At 35.1% G+C, this 14,145-nt stretch overlaps 1 protein-coding gene across 49 annotated transcripts in view; it reads right to left on the bottom strand.

The window, feature by feature from the left end:
• Nucleotides 1-1,494: 1,494 nt before the first annotated feature.
• The window catches only part of LOC106879353 (spectrin alpha chain), a 92,620-nt gene continuing 79,969 nt past the window's right edge, over nt 1,495-14,145 (bottom strand). For 33 of the 49 annotated variants that reach the window (XM_052978633.2, XM_052978635.2, XM_052978638.2 and 30 more), the window contains 13 exons: nt 11,185-11,261; nt 10,912-11,048; nt 9,566-9,755; nt 9,235-9,414; nt 8,978-9,090; nt 8,586-8,603; nt 6,885-6,939; nt 4,705-4,799; nt 4,456-4,557; nt 3,455-3,508; nt 3,062-3,208; nt 2,573-2,720; nt 1,495-2,405 (listed from right to left, as the gene is read on the bottom strand). In XM_052978633.2, the coding sequence (XP_052834593.1) occupies nt 2,280-2,405; nt 2,573-2,720; nt 3,062-3,208; nt 3,455-3,508; nt 4,456-4,557; nt 4,705-4,799; nt 6,885-6,939; nt 8,586-8,603; nt 8,978-9,090; nt 9,235-9,414; nt 9,566-9,755; nt 10,912-11,048; nt 11,185-11,261 (1,442 nt within the window). In that variant the 3' untranslated portion in view covers nt 1,495-2,279. The remainder of the gene's footprint in view (nt 2,406-2,572; nt 2,721-3,061; nt 3,209-3,454; nt 3,509-4,455; nt 4,558-4,704; nt 4,800-6,884; nt 6,940-8,585; nt 8,604-8,977; nt 9,091-9,234; nt 9,415-9,565; nt 9,756-10,911; nt 11,049-11,184; nt 11,262-14,145) is intronic. The other 16 variants (XM_052978636.2, XM_089347553.1, XM_052978640.2 and 13 more) reach the window with 1 other exon arrangement.

The following is a 14,145-nucleotide window of genomic DNA, read 5'->3' as shown; positions in this document are numbered from 1 at the left end:
AAACCTAGTCTTTTATCATCATCATCATCATCATCATCATCGTTTAACGTCCGCTTTCCATATTCAGTATATTTAAGTCTTTGATGAAAATATATTTATACCGTCTGACCAAACCTATTTATAAGCTCCCTAACAACTGTACTATAACATCCTCACATAAACTATGACAATACTACATCTTCCAATGACCTAGCATCATCACTAATTATTTCAATGAAACATTCCTCTACTGATTTTCTTACTACCTACTGTGAATAATAGCAGCCTCCACAAGGGCAATGTTATGGCAACAATGATAAAAATGCCTAATAATTTTTAGTCTCATAGCTGTAGGTTCTGACTTCAAACCCTGACAAGTCCTGGCTTTATTTGAGGGTCATGAAAAAATGTTAAGTCACTCCACTTAAATTTCATTGTTGTGAGATATATTTTAAAGATGGTTGGTCGTTAGAAACAGTTGTAGGGCACCTCACAGTACTAAGTTTAATCAACTTCATTGTTCACCTATCTAGTGTTGACAAAAAAAAACACATTGAGGTCAGTTCATTTATATCCCCTCCTCCTCACTCCGTCACCTCATCATTTTATTTCTGTGCCCAGTGAAAAGAAAATCTAATTATTAGTAGCCTTAGGCCGACATTCATACTTACCATCACCACTTTGGACATTTTCCAATGATTTTAATGATTTTTAACAGCCAATGAAGGAGCATCTAGTCACTAAACCTACAAGAAATACTAACCAAATCTCCCTCATACAGCTGTGAGGTTAAGAAGTTTGCTTCAGAGCCATGTGATTATGTGTTTCATCCCACTGCATGAACACTGTTGGATGGTGTTCCATATTATAGCCCTGGGCTAACCAATACCTTGTGAGTGAAATTGGTAGATGGAAACTGAAGCCTGATGCATGTGTGTGTGTGTGTGTGTGTGTGTGTGTGTGCGTGTGCGCGCGCGCGTGCGAGAGAGAAAGAGAGTATTTCCCCTTGTCTTCACAAGTGTTTACTGACTGTAAACAACTTTCCTGTTCAGTGTCCTTCATTTGCAGTTCACAAGAGCATGTCTAAGAAACTCATTGATAGACAAGGGAATTATTACCTTGCATGGTGATGGTTAGCATCAGGAAGACTATCTGGTCATAGAAATCCTACCCCAACAGTTCTAACCCATGCAAGTATGAAAAAGTAGATGTGAAAACAATGTGTGTGTGTGTGTGTGTGTGTGCGTGCGTGTGTGCGCATACACACATCTCTACCCCACGGAATATAAAACAAAATTAGTTGTTCTTCCCTGTAATTTAAGCTACCTGTAGAAAATAATTCAGTAATTGTGAGAGCACATACAGAGAAAAATGAGATCTAAAATGGTGATGAGCTGGTGATGTGCTGTTGTTAAATTAGATTTTAACAAAATTATCTTCAAATTAAGACTAAGTTTACATAGACAAGACGGATTCATTACCTGTAGTTAAGTAAAACAAAAAATACACAAGGCATTTTGAGAAGGTGAAGGCATTTTATTGTAGATAAAAATAGCTAGCAACATGTCCAAGAACCTCTTTCCAAATAACAAAATCCTTCCATATATATATTAACCTAGTAGATACAGTGAATTAGTTTAGACTTTTCTTAGGAACTTGCTCAAGTGTTAAAGAAGAGAAGCAGTGAATTGGTATAAAATATGGCCCATCTGTCTTACATCTCACTATACATCTCACAACCTAATCAGACAAGCCTATCCCTAGATTTCTCCATGACTATCAGATATCTTTACCAGGCAGTTAGAGGTGCCAACAGAGAGAATACAGAAAATGTTGAAAGTTTATAAGCTTGAAGAAGCTAAGAAGAAAACTTGCACAGGTTTCACAGCAACTGGACAGATAAGGTGGACATTTGGTGAGTGAATTTATTTTCAAATATATTTTATAATAAAATAATTTTGGCTTTCTGCTACATTTAGTTTAGCAATACAGTTACTGAGATTGCCACTGAAGAATACATCTGAGAAAGAAGGTAGACATATAAGAACAGGAAGGAGCAAGCTCTGAATAGACTTTTAGAAGACATGTCTATTAAATATGACATGATAGAAAGTACACAGACTGGCACCACGGAGGATTATAACCATCAAGTAAATGGTTGGTGCCATACTAAGAAGCAACATATCAAAAGTGCCTGGAAGCTTTTGAAGAAGAGTTAAGGAAAGAAAGAAGAAAATGGAGAAGAAAGGCAATAATTATTGTCAAAGCCAGCTACAAGGAGATTAAAAAATAAGAAAATGCTAATTGATGAACAAAGATCTGGTGAATTCAGTGAAGTCGTATGTATCCGGTATTGATCGACCAGTCTTGTCTGTGTAGGGTTTCATACGACTGATGCAATAATCTGCTTGTTCTTTGCTCAGGTTCTAGAAAGAAAAGAATGTCATAGTTAAAGGTAAGAAACAAACTAGTAACATTTGATAAGACAATACTTTAAAATCATGGTTAAATTGAAGAGAGTTCTTTTAAGTTAGTCTTTGAAAAGATTAACATTAAGACAATTATTTAAAATAGTCAATATCCTAAAACTTACTGCATATAGTTCTTGGGCTGTTATATAAGGTTTCTCTCCTGAAGTGAGTGCTCTGAAGGCTTGTTCCACTTCAGAGCTAGATTGAACGTTTTCGGTCTCTCGGCTAATCATAAATGCCATATATTCTTGCAGACTGACTTGTCCATCTCTGCAACAAATTAGATTCAGAAAAATAATTAAGTCTTTTTCTCTCTCCACAGTCAAAGTGAATAATTTAGATTAATTCCAAAAAGCTGTTTCTAAAACTATTGAAAAGAAAACATTCAAGATTCAGAAAATTATTAAAACACCAGAAACCAGTGTTCAAATGGAATGGCTAGCATAACCATCATGTTACATTTATTTTCCCATGCTTACAAAGCTATTAACATAGAAACCAATTAACAGATGAATCAAATTAAGTAGTTACTATAAGTTGACAGAATAATGCAAAATCCATGAGGTTTTAATTTAATAAAAAACAAAAGCATGAAAACAAATTTTACTGACCTGTTGGGATCTACAGTATCCAAAATTGCTTTGAATTCCGTGTCAACTTGACCTTCTTCCACCATTGGTAAATCATAACCCAAAGCTCGTAAGCAAGATTTAAATTCTTGGTGGTCAAGTTTGCCACTCTTATCTTTGTCAAAGTGTCTGGAAAATAGATAGTTATGTCAAATAGAAACATCAAAGAAAGCCAGGGGTGTGAAATTTCACAGCTATAAAAACGATAATGAATTCAGGAAAAATGTTTCAGTTTGAAAATAGAATTCTAACATTTAAACAAGACTTTTCTCTTAAAGAGATTTCCTAGAATTTTACTGTTTTAGGCAAGACTAGTACAGTCAAAAAGAAGGAGAAGGGATTACACCATCATAATTTGTTAAATCAGCTCTTTACCTGAACATCATGCTGAATTCTCGCAAAGCGTCTTCTGACACACCACTGCGGTTTCTGTAATGGAAAGAAAAATAATAGTAATTTGAAAGGTTAATGAAATTGTTAGTAAAGATTTCAAAAGGACAAAATAGCTGTGATGGATGACATTCATAATTTATACTTTAAATGTTAATGAAAAAAAGTGAAGAAATCACCTCCATGTTGTTCAATCTTAGGACAAACAAGAGTAAAGTGGAAGAGAGTTACCAGTAAGCAGACAGTGAGCTAATTTCACACTTAGTTGGAACTATTTCACTAGTCATGGACATAATATTTTATACAATATTCTACAAATCTTGATAATATTCCAGAAGCCAAAAAAAATCAATATTTTATTTATTTCTGCCATAACAATTTAGTCAAAAACATGGAGCAAGCCAGAACCCATGATCTGACGAAAAAGTGATTACTTAAATTAATGTCACCAATAATTACTAGATGTTTCAAAGTACAGTAATACCTCGATACACAAATTAATTCATTCCCAGAGAACACTCATCATCATCATCATCGTTTAACGTCCGCTTTCCATGCTAGCATGGGTTGGACGATTTGACTGAGGACTGGTGAAACCGGATGGCAACACCAGGCTCCAATCTGATTTGGCAGAGTTTCTACAGCTGGATGCCCTTCCTAACGCCAACCACTCAGAGTGTAGTGGGTGCTTTTACGTGTCACCCGCACGAAGGCCAGTCGTAAAGCAAAAACTCAAACAGAAAAAAACTTGTAAACCCAGAGTCTCGTAAAGCAGGTCCTTGTAAAGTGAGGTATTACTGTATTTGGATAAACTATGAGCCAAACTTCATATCTAGAAACATTTAAGAGAATTTGTTATAATGAATGTAGAACTTGCATATATTGCCAAAGAAATTACTAACAGTAACAACAAATCAGTTGTTACCATTAATTTAACATTAAAACAATTTATAGGGAACTGATATTTAAACTATGTAGTCTCTTACCGAGCCTGGATTTGTTGTTCTAAGTTATGTTGCATTCTCATACCTAATTGGTCCAGTTGATCCCACTGCTGGGCCAAACCAACAGTACTATGTTCTGTATACCTAATAAGAAATGATAAAAATTAATATGTAATTAAAAATCAAATACCATTATCGTCAACATTAAACAAATATAATTCAATGTAAATGGTAGTACCAGCACAATTTCCAGAAATAAAAAGCAGGAAATAATTTTGAAAGATTTCTTACCTATTATCTAAAATAAGTCTCTCCTCCATGGCTGCACCAAGATCTTCAATCCGTTTTAATTGGCCTTTCTGTGCTCTAACTTCAGATGCTTTTCGCTAAAATTTAATATAAAATACCAAAAATGAACATAGTACTTTCATTCAAAAGATAACATCTAAAGAATTCACTTTTCACTGCTGCTACTACTACATACTGACAGGTTAGAATTATTTTCATTATACTAGTTACAAGTCTTTCAGATACTAACTTCTAAATGTGAAATCCAAATTAAAGATGACAAACTATAAAAATAGATTAATCTGATTTAGCTGATCTAACCTAATTAGTCAACAAACATTTGTATGTAACTTCAAGTTAATACTTCATACTACAAGATTCTTTTCAGCATCCCTTGCTGCATAAGATGAGAAATTGTTCTAAATATCCAAGATATGAGATTAAGAGATTAAGCTTAAAAAGTAAAATCATTATGCTTTATTGTATAAAAGAGCATGAATAAACGAAGAGAAAAACTGAAAGATCTAGAAAAACAATAGGAAAATGTGGTGAAGGTACATCTCAGGAAAGAGATGACTAAAGGCTGCAACAAGTGACAAGACACTGTGTTGGAGAGGGTCCCATACAAGCATAGAAAAACAAATACAAATGACAATGGAAACAACATAAAATTCTCCTGCTACAATAACCATTTTAAAGAATTCATTGGAGAAATGATCTGACAGAATCAGATGTGTCCAAGGACTTCATTATTCTCCATTATCTATTGTGGCATGGTTTCTACAGGATGCACCTCCAATTTACAGTATGTACTGGGTGCTTTTTTCATGCCTGATGTCACACAAATGGCACCCATGCCAGTGGCACATAAAAGCACCCATCACACTCTCGGAGCTTGGATGACATTAGGAAGGGCATCCAGCCATAGAAAACAATGCCAAATCAAACTGGAGTCTGGTGCAGTCTTCCGGTCAAACAGTACAACCCATGCCAGCATGGAGAACAGATGATGATGATGAGGATTACAAGTGATGTTGCTTTGCAGCTTACAAGATTACAAATCTCAGGAGATGTGGCTTTATGGTAGGACATGAGAGGTTAAAGTATGAAAGAATGAGCCAGATTATATTTTCACAGCATGAAACTAATAGCTTCAATTTAAATTCTGTGTACATTAAATGATAATTATCCCTCACTAGAAGTACTTTTTTTTGTAATGAAACAGTAACTTATACATATAAACACATGTATGTGTGCACGCATATGCACACACACTTCCAGAACTTAGTTTCATCAAATTGGGCAAATCTTAAGAACTGCATACTGCCAGTCATTCTTTCCATGAGGTTCAACATCCTAAGATCAGTCTTAATCACTTTGTCCCATGTCTTGCTGGGTCTCCTTCTTCTACAAACCCCATTCACATTAAATGAATGGCACTTCTTTATACACTTGTCATCCGTATGCATTACATGATCATACCAATGCAGTCTTGTTTTTTGCTCACATCTGATTTCTCTTGTACTATTTTTCTCATGGCATGTTTGTATCATGTCATTCATGTACACTTACAACACATATCCAACAGAGTCAGATTGCTTCATTTCTTTCCAGTTTCCTCAGTTCCTCTGCATACAAGGCCCATATCTCACTATCATGCAACATTACAGTTTTTACACAAGTGTTATATAATCTACTCTTCATTGTGAGGGAAAGACCTATATTGCCAGCAGTGGCAGAGGCTTCTTGAACTTTTTCCAACCTGTTCTTACTCTGGCTACTATACTTTTGGAACAACCAAGCCAAAACATTTACTTAAAATTATATCCTTAGTGGTGAGAACAATTACTATCCAAATGATCTATTCTGAGCAAAAAAATAATTTTGATTAAAAAAAGGGCAAGGGAGACAATTCCATAACTTTAAATACCAAACGCAGTGATTAGTGTGTTCTTAAAAAGTACAGTGCATGTTTTATACTTGCTTTTTCATGCTAGCATGGGTTAGATAGACTTTATGAGGCAATGTTTTAAAACCCTTTTAGTCACCTCTTACAACACAGAGATATAGTGTACTTATTCTAAATTGGAGATACATGAGGTAACTGAGAGATTAAAAAACTGACTCAATTCTATATCTGTCTTCTAATTCTAAAATCTTGTATTTACACTATTGATTCTCACCTTAACAGCTTCCAACTGATCTTCAAGACTTCCTGAGCCCTCCATCATAGCAGCTCTGTTTGAAAAAATATACAAATAGATATAGATTATGATAGAAATAAAATTGACATAAGAAATAGCCTTGTGCTTATGTTAGAAACCAATACAATCTATAGTAAAGAAATAGAAATTAATTGATAGATGAAAGACATTTTGATAACTTCAATAAATATATTCTCAATTGTATTCTTTAGAGAGGCCAATGTAGAATGGCACAAGCCTAATAAGGGGAATCTCAGAATAAGCAAAAAAATAAGGAGGACGATAAAGTAGTGAAAACCAATTTATGAAGAACAGTTTTCGTTTACATGTATAAAAGTGTACAATAAATATTTACTTTAAATACTGATTTAACTTACTTTTTTACTAAAACTTTATGAAATATTTCACAATACAAAATTTTTTTTTAATACATGCTTAAGATCAGCAAGTTCATTAGAATTCCAGGCAAACTGTTTCATTTCTTAAAGCTACTTGTCATGCTTTTGGAAAAACAAATCTAAACCATTATTGTTAAAAGGCATAACACTTAGTAGTAACTCATAATAGGCTGGGTTAGTATAAATCAGGTGGTTCCAGGGAAGGAAAAGAATCTAGCAGTAAATTTAGGTTTTAGGAACAAACGAATAAATATATTGGCTAACAAATAACCAATATATCAAATGAATTGTTGGATAAGACCCAATGACTTGTTGGATAAGAAATTCAATGAAATGTATCTACTTTTATAGAGACCAAATACTTCAGAAAATAGAATGAATCATGAAGATGCAAGGAAAGAGGGAGAATGAAATATGCCATTACAATTCGAAGTAAAGGATTCAAGACCATTTATTAATTTTTTATAATACAATTTGTAATATTAAACCAATCATTAATAGAAAACAAAAAGATGATTCAGTGTTAGTGACCAGTAATGAAAGTATATTCTCAGACACACATACAAGCACACATGCACGCACATGTACTCATCTTACATATTTTATCTCCGAACAATATCTCAAATACTTTAAAGATCTTTAATATTTCAATGCATTGTTAGCTAATTAAGAATTTGGTTCTTCCCCCCAACTGCTCCACCAACACTACCAAACACAATCCCTTACCAAACCACTTCTAAATAAACAGCCTTCCTTCCAAATATTTCAGACAGATTAAATGTCTAAAAAGTTTCATTTGTTAAAATTTCATTTTGAAGTGATGTCAGTCATTTAGTAGGGGTATGAGCAATTAAATGATAATTAGCTGATTAATTTTTACATCTGTAAGTTGATTATTTTATTGTTGTTAAACTAAATCTAAATGCACACAATGATAAAAATGGTCAGTTATGAATACTTCAACCTAAGTTTCAGCTTCAAGCAACTGCTTCTGGGGATTTAGATGGAGATGTTATGTTAATAATATACTTCATGCTTGTTTTTATTAACAATGTGTACTAGATTAATTTGAGGGAACCAAAACATGAATTACTGGATTAGTTGCTAACATACCTCAAGAAATTTAAATAGGACCTAATGTAAGATAAGGTATTAAAGAGGCATTGCAACATGTTAGGGTAAGCACCATCCTCAGGACTAAGTAGGCAAATAAACACACTGATCTGTCTTATCAGTGGGCCAAATGAGGCATCATGCTAAGAAGGAAAAAAACTGTAATAACCCATCCAAAAGCCAGAGTCTGAATTCACAGCAAATAGTAGAGTAGAAGGACCAGGTACAATAGAAAACAAAAGTTGTAGAAAAGAGAAAAGATTAAAAAAATATGTCAATTAAACAGCAAACATCAAAACATTAAATCATTTAAACATTAACTACGTGAAAACAATACTCCATATCTGAATTAACTTCCAATAAAATTTTCCTACATAAAGTTTACTGGACAATAATTGCTAAAGAAATAATCTGGAACGTTTTAATGAACACAAAAATATACTGCACTTCTTAGTAAGATAGATTTAATATCTTTGATAAAGAAATCTCTAACATAAATTCAGCTGAAGGTGTGTGTAATATAGAAGTGGAATTATTATTCAGCAGCAGTTAAATACAGACCTTGTCTCAGTCAGCCAAGAATGGAAAGCATTAGCAGCTTGAGCAAATTGTTTACGAAGTTGATCATTCTCTTCTTGTCTCTGTTGTTCTCGGTTTAGTTCACCATCACGTTCCTGTAAACAAGTTATAGAACAATGAATTTGATAAATATATGTGATGGTGTGAAACAAAATTGATGAACATCAGACAGCACTTAAAGACAATGAGGTCTATACACCATAAAACAAAAAAAAAATATGTGACTAGAAATACTGTACCTTAATGATTTTCTGTAGGTTTCTCCAAGTGTCTTCCAACGCATCCATGTTGAACCATGTATAAGGGTTAGGGCCAACATTAAAACTTTTTATTTGTTTGTCCAGACTGGCAAGTTGGTTAAAATCAGCCTGAGCAGCACTTAATGATGCCTTGAATTGGTCATGGGCTTCCCTCAACGCCTACACAAATAGCAATTTGTCAAACATAGAAATACACATTACCATACAACTAAATGAATTTTACAGCACTAATAAACCCAAGTTTAAAGATAATATTAAATTATTCTCATATCAATCATAACAGGTAGAAAATCTGGCTAGTTATATTTACCTTAATTTCTTCTACTGAATTACACCTGACAGGATCAGTGAGATCTTCTTCAGCATTCTCAAACCAACTGTTAAAAGCTGAAGCCTTCTTAGCGAAATTAAGGTAGAGGTCTTCAATTTTGCGGTACTGCTCTTGGAGTTTCAACAATCTTTGTTTACGGGATTCGGAATCATCCAAAAGTTTCTTCCATCTGAAAAGGACAACAAAGAAAATTTATAAATATACCGACTCAATTTAATCAATTACAAATATTTGAGACTTCAATAAAGGAAGGTTAAGCTGATGGGGTAAGAGACAATTTGTTGTGAGTTGGAACTATAACTTTGACTGTCCAACCCACTTAGTTCTAAGCTGAGACTATGGATGAAATAATTAATTGCTATAAGCAATATCAAGTTCATGGAACTGATAGCTATTTTGTTGGCTTGCAGCAATGAATTGCCTGAAAAACAGCAATGTCCTATCCAGTGAAAGATTTTATTTCTTATTCACATAATGCAAAAGAGACCCAGAATTGAACACTGGACATAGCTTTTTGACTTGAAAACACCATTTAAGTGGGGGCATTATAAATATTTGTTTGTTCTGAGTTTAATTATTTAAAAAGTAGATTTCCACCATCAACAAACTTTAGAATATCAAGTGAAAGGAGTACTGGCAGTAGATGAAGAGGTGAGCTGCAATAAACAGGGAAATATAATCAAAAGTAATGAAAAATTAAAATAAAATGTTTTAATAATGTAATTTATATGATTAGAAGTATACAGTGATTACATGGGTGTTTCCAAATATAACTGACAGAGTAAAGACTCTCTCAGTGATTTAAAATAACAGTTGTTTAGCTCCCAAGTCAGCTCTTATCCAGCTATGACCATCCTGTCTTTTTCAGACACTGTATTTCTTTTTTAAAGACAATAGATAGACCTGATGCATGTTTGTCTGCTATTTCTAGCAGGTCAAAGCAACTATATACAGGGTCTCTCATCAGTTTGAAGCTGATACCACTATTAGAGACCTTAGTAATAACCTCATTACTCTATTATATCATATTTGAGTCAACTTTTTACAAACAATTGCAGCCAAAGAATTCACACAATTTTAGTCTTCATAGAAAGACCTTCACATTTATATATATATATATATATATATATATATACATACACACACACACACACACACACACACACACACACACACACACACACACACACACACACACACACACTCACACACACACACAAGAAATATTAAAGAACATCTACGTTTGAATCCAGGTACACTACATTTCCCCAGCAATAACCAGTACATAACAGTAACTATAATCAATGAAGAAGTAAATATCCTACCGGGCAATTACATCATTGTAGCGTTTCTCAATGGCCGGAGTCTGAGCATGATTGGATGCAATAAGCTGTTCTTTTAAGGCGGTGATAGTATGAATACCTTCTTTCTCAAAAGCCTGTAATCCAGCATCGAAAGTTTCCTGCAAAAAGTATTAATGAATTAATGAAACTATTATTTATGATCATCATCATAATCGTTATCATTATCAAAAGTAGGTTTTTGAAGCCACGAAATACATTTTATGATAAATTGAGTATTTTGATGTAACTATTTACCTGCTTGGTCAACAGAGTCTGTACAGAGGAAAGGTCACGGCCATAGTCATCTGAGCGAACTTGGGTTTCTTTGTCCGCTGAAATTAGAAAAAATAATTTATCAATGTCTCCTCTTTCACAACAAATATCTGACAGCCATTAGTTCTATAATTTGTAAAGCATCACTCATTATCAATACTCATTACTTCCCCATTCACCTTTGTACATGGCTTGAGGCCATGCTGAGGCACCTTCAAGTATTTTAGTCAGTTATATCTACAACAGTACTTTGAACTTTTTCTATTAATCTCATAAGATTAATAAAGTTGACCTTCATGTGAAGGAACACAAATGAGGCAGAACTGCTAACAAGATATTTTTGTTCGACTTAATGAGTTTTCATTCTGTGCTCACACACACAATGAGCAATTCAGTTTTTGTTTACAAAATTTCACTTGCAATGTTTTCATTAACCCAATGCTATAGTAGGAGACATTTGCACAAGACTACAATGGGACCAAACCCAGAACTATGTGGGTGTGAAGCAAACTTCTTAATTACACTGTCATATCTATTTCCATATGTACATTTCAATTCTGTCTTCAATGGTTCTTCTAAACTAGCCTTTGGAGGAGGGTACCTTTGGCGTTTGCAGGCATTCCTAACCTGTTGACATCAATCTGTTTGAGAGTTTGAAATTATGAAGGAAATATCTGAGCAGGGAGAGAATTCCAGAGATAGAATTTGGAGTTAGGAATAAGAGGAATGATCAAAGCAAGAAGGCCAAGTGTGTTGGTTGGAAATAGCTGTTGTAGTTAATAAGAGAAGAATGAGAGAGAGAATAGTTATGTTGTGAAGCTCATCTGTCAATCAACTTATCTTCTCTTGGAGGAGGGCTTAATGGTGTGGTAGGAAGGGGATTATCAGTGGTGACTCAGCGTCTGCAACTAATCACAGCTGAAATATTTTCTCATTCTGAAGGAGTGTGCTGTTTGTAATGTTACGTCAATGCTATAAACATAGGGTTACCAAGACAGACAATCAAGGGATGTGAGGTGAAGTATTTGTATTGACATTGATATTTTTACACTGCCCCTTAAATTTTAGCCCAATATTCTCACTCTCACACATCTTTAAAACATGCTTCACACAAAAATAAAGAATCACTGAACTTCTTCCAAACACTTTAACACCTACCATTACTGTCTTTTCATTAGCACAAATTAAGTAATGCACCTTTTAGAGATGACTTGAATAATTTAGGATAGTTTTCATCACTAATTAAATAAATTAGAACAGTTATTCACCTATTAATTATTCATCTGTGCTGTATTTACTGCCTGTCCACCTAACTCAGACCCCTCTCTCTCTCTCTCTTTGATTTTACCACTCCCCAACCCTAACCCTATATAAACCAGTGCAATGCTCCATTTCCCCTACTTGATTTTCAATTCCTCTGCTGATAGAATACGAATTTCAGAAGATGATCAGATAAGAAATTTTATCCTTTCAACCTCGTTCATGTACTCCTGTTTCTGATAAGATCATAACCATATCCCCCCCACCCCCATTCGTTCTTTATTATCTATCTATCCCCCATTTGTTCTTTATTATCTATCTATTTCTTTACCATGTAAACATAGTCCGATAGATTCGTTTTCCTTGTTTGTCCTGAAGTTCATGCATATCCATTAATCGTCACATTTTATTTATTTATTCAAGTTTATCATTTTGTTAATACATTCTTTCTAAATTTGTCTACCATAGTATACAAGTGCAGAAGATGCTCTCGCCTAAACTTGCTGGCTCGCGGTACGCCCACCCTCCCACCCCCTCCACCTTTACCAGAAGTTCCTATCCTCTATCATCCTTTGGTTGTCTCCCGCGAACACTTCTAAGGGCCTAATGCCATCCCCACCCCTACCTAGGGTTTATCGATCATATAGCGCATAAAAATGGCATAGTGTATGTACGTTGTAGGCTATTCTTTGTTTATGAATTCTGCCAAATGCAAGCTTTCTTTTCAGGTACATGACACTGCTGTCCCTCATCCCAGGGTCTCACACGCCCACACCTCCCACACCCTCAGAGTTGGCACACTCAACGGCAGCACACTGAAAGGTAGGTCTGGTGAGATTGTTGAGATGCTTGAACGGAGACATGTAGATTTGTGCTGCATCCAAGAAGTAATGTGGAGAGGAGGTTCCGCTAGGTTCCTCACAGTCAAAGAACACAGGTACAAGATTTTCTGGGCAGGGAACACTGATGGGGTTGAGGGTGTGGGTATACTTCTTGCGGAGAAATGGGTGGATAAGGTAATAGAGGTAGTTAGAGTATGCGACAGAGTACTTAAGATTAGATTAGTGCTTCACCATAGGTTAGCTACTGTTATCTCGGCCTATGCCCCTCAACCAGGGCTACCGGATGGGCAGAAAGACCAATTTTATGACACCCTATTGCAGACTACCTCGTCAACGAATGACAGAGACCTTCTCTTTGTGGCTGTTGATTTCAATAGACATGTTGGACAACATGCAGGGGGCTTCCATGGCGTATATGGAGGCTATGGCTTTGGTTCCCGCAATGAGGAGGGAACCAGACTGCTGGAGTTCTGCGATGCAAATGATCTTATGGCTTACAATACCAACTCCAGGAAACCCGCCTGTCACACGCACTAGCCAAATTGACTACATCCTCGCCAGAAAAAGGGAAAGAGGGCTGCTTATAAATGCCAAAACCTTCCCAGGCGAAGAATGTACCCCTCAACATAGTAGTTAGCAACTTCGGGATCAGGGCTAAATGGATGCCCAGAAGTAGACCAGCTTGGAGGAGAAGGGTCTGGAAGCTTAAAGATCCCACAAATGGACAGAGATTTAGAGACATATTACTCAAAGCCTTCAACAAAATAGAATGGGATATAACATCACATAATGTGGAAGACAACTGGAGGTTTCTACAGGACAACCTGCTGAGGGCCACTGA

This window comes from Octopus bimaculoides, chromosome 2 (genome assembly GCF_046866305.1).
Source record: "Octopus bimaculoides isolate indiv1 chromosome 2, ASM4686630v1, whole genome shotgun sequence".
Taxonomy (NCBI): domain Eukaryota; kingdom Metazoa; phylum Mollusca; class Cephalopoda; order Octopoda; family Octopodidae; genus Octopus; species Octopus bimaculoides.
This window is presented reverse-complemented; position numbering and strand designations above follow the sequence as displayed.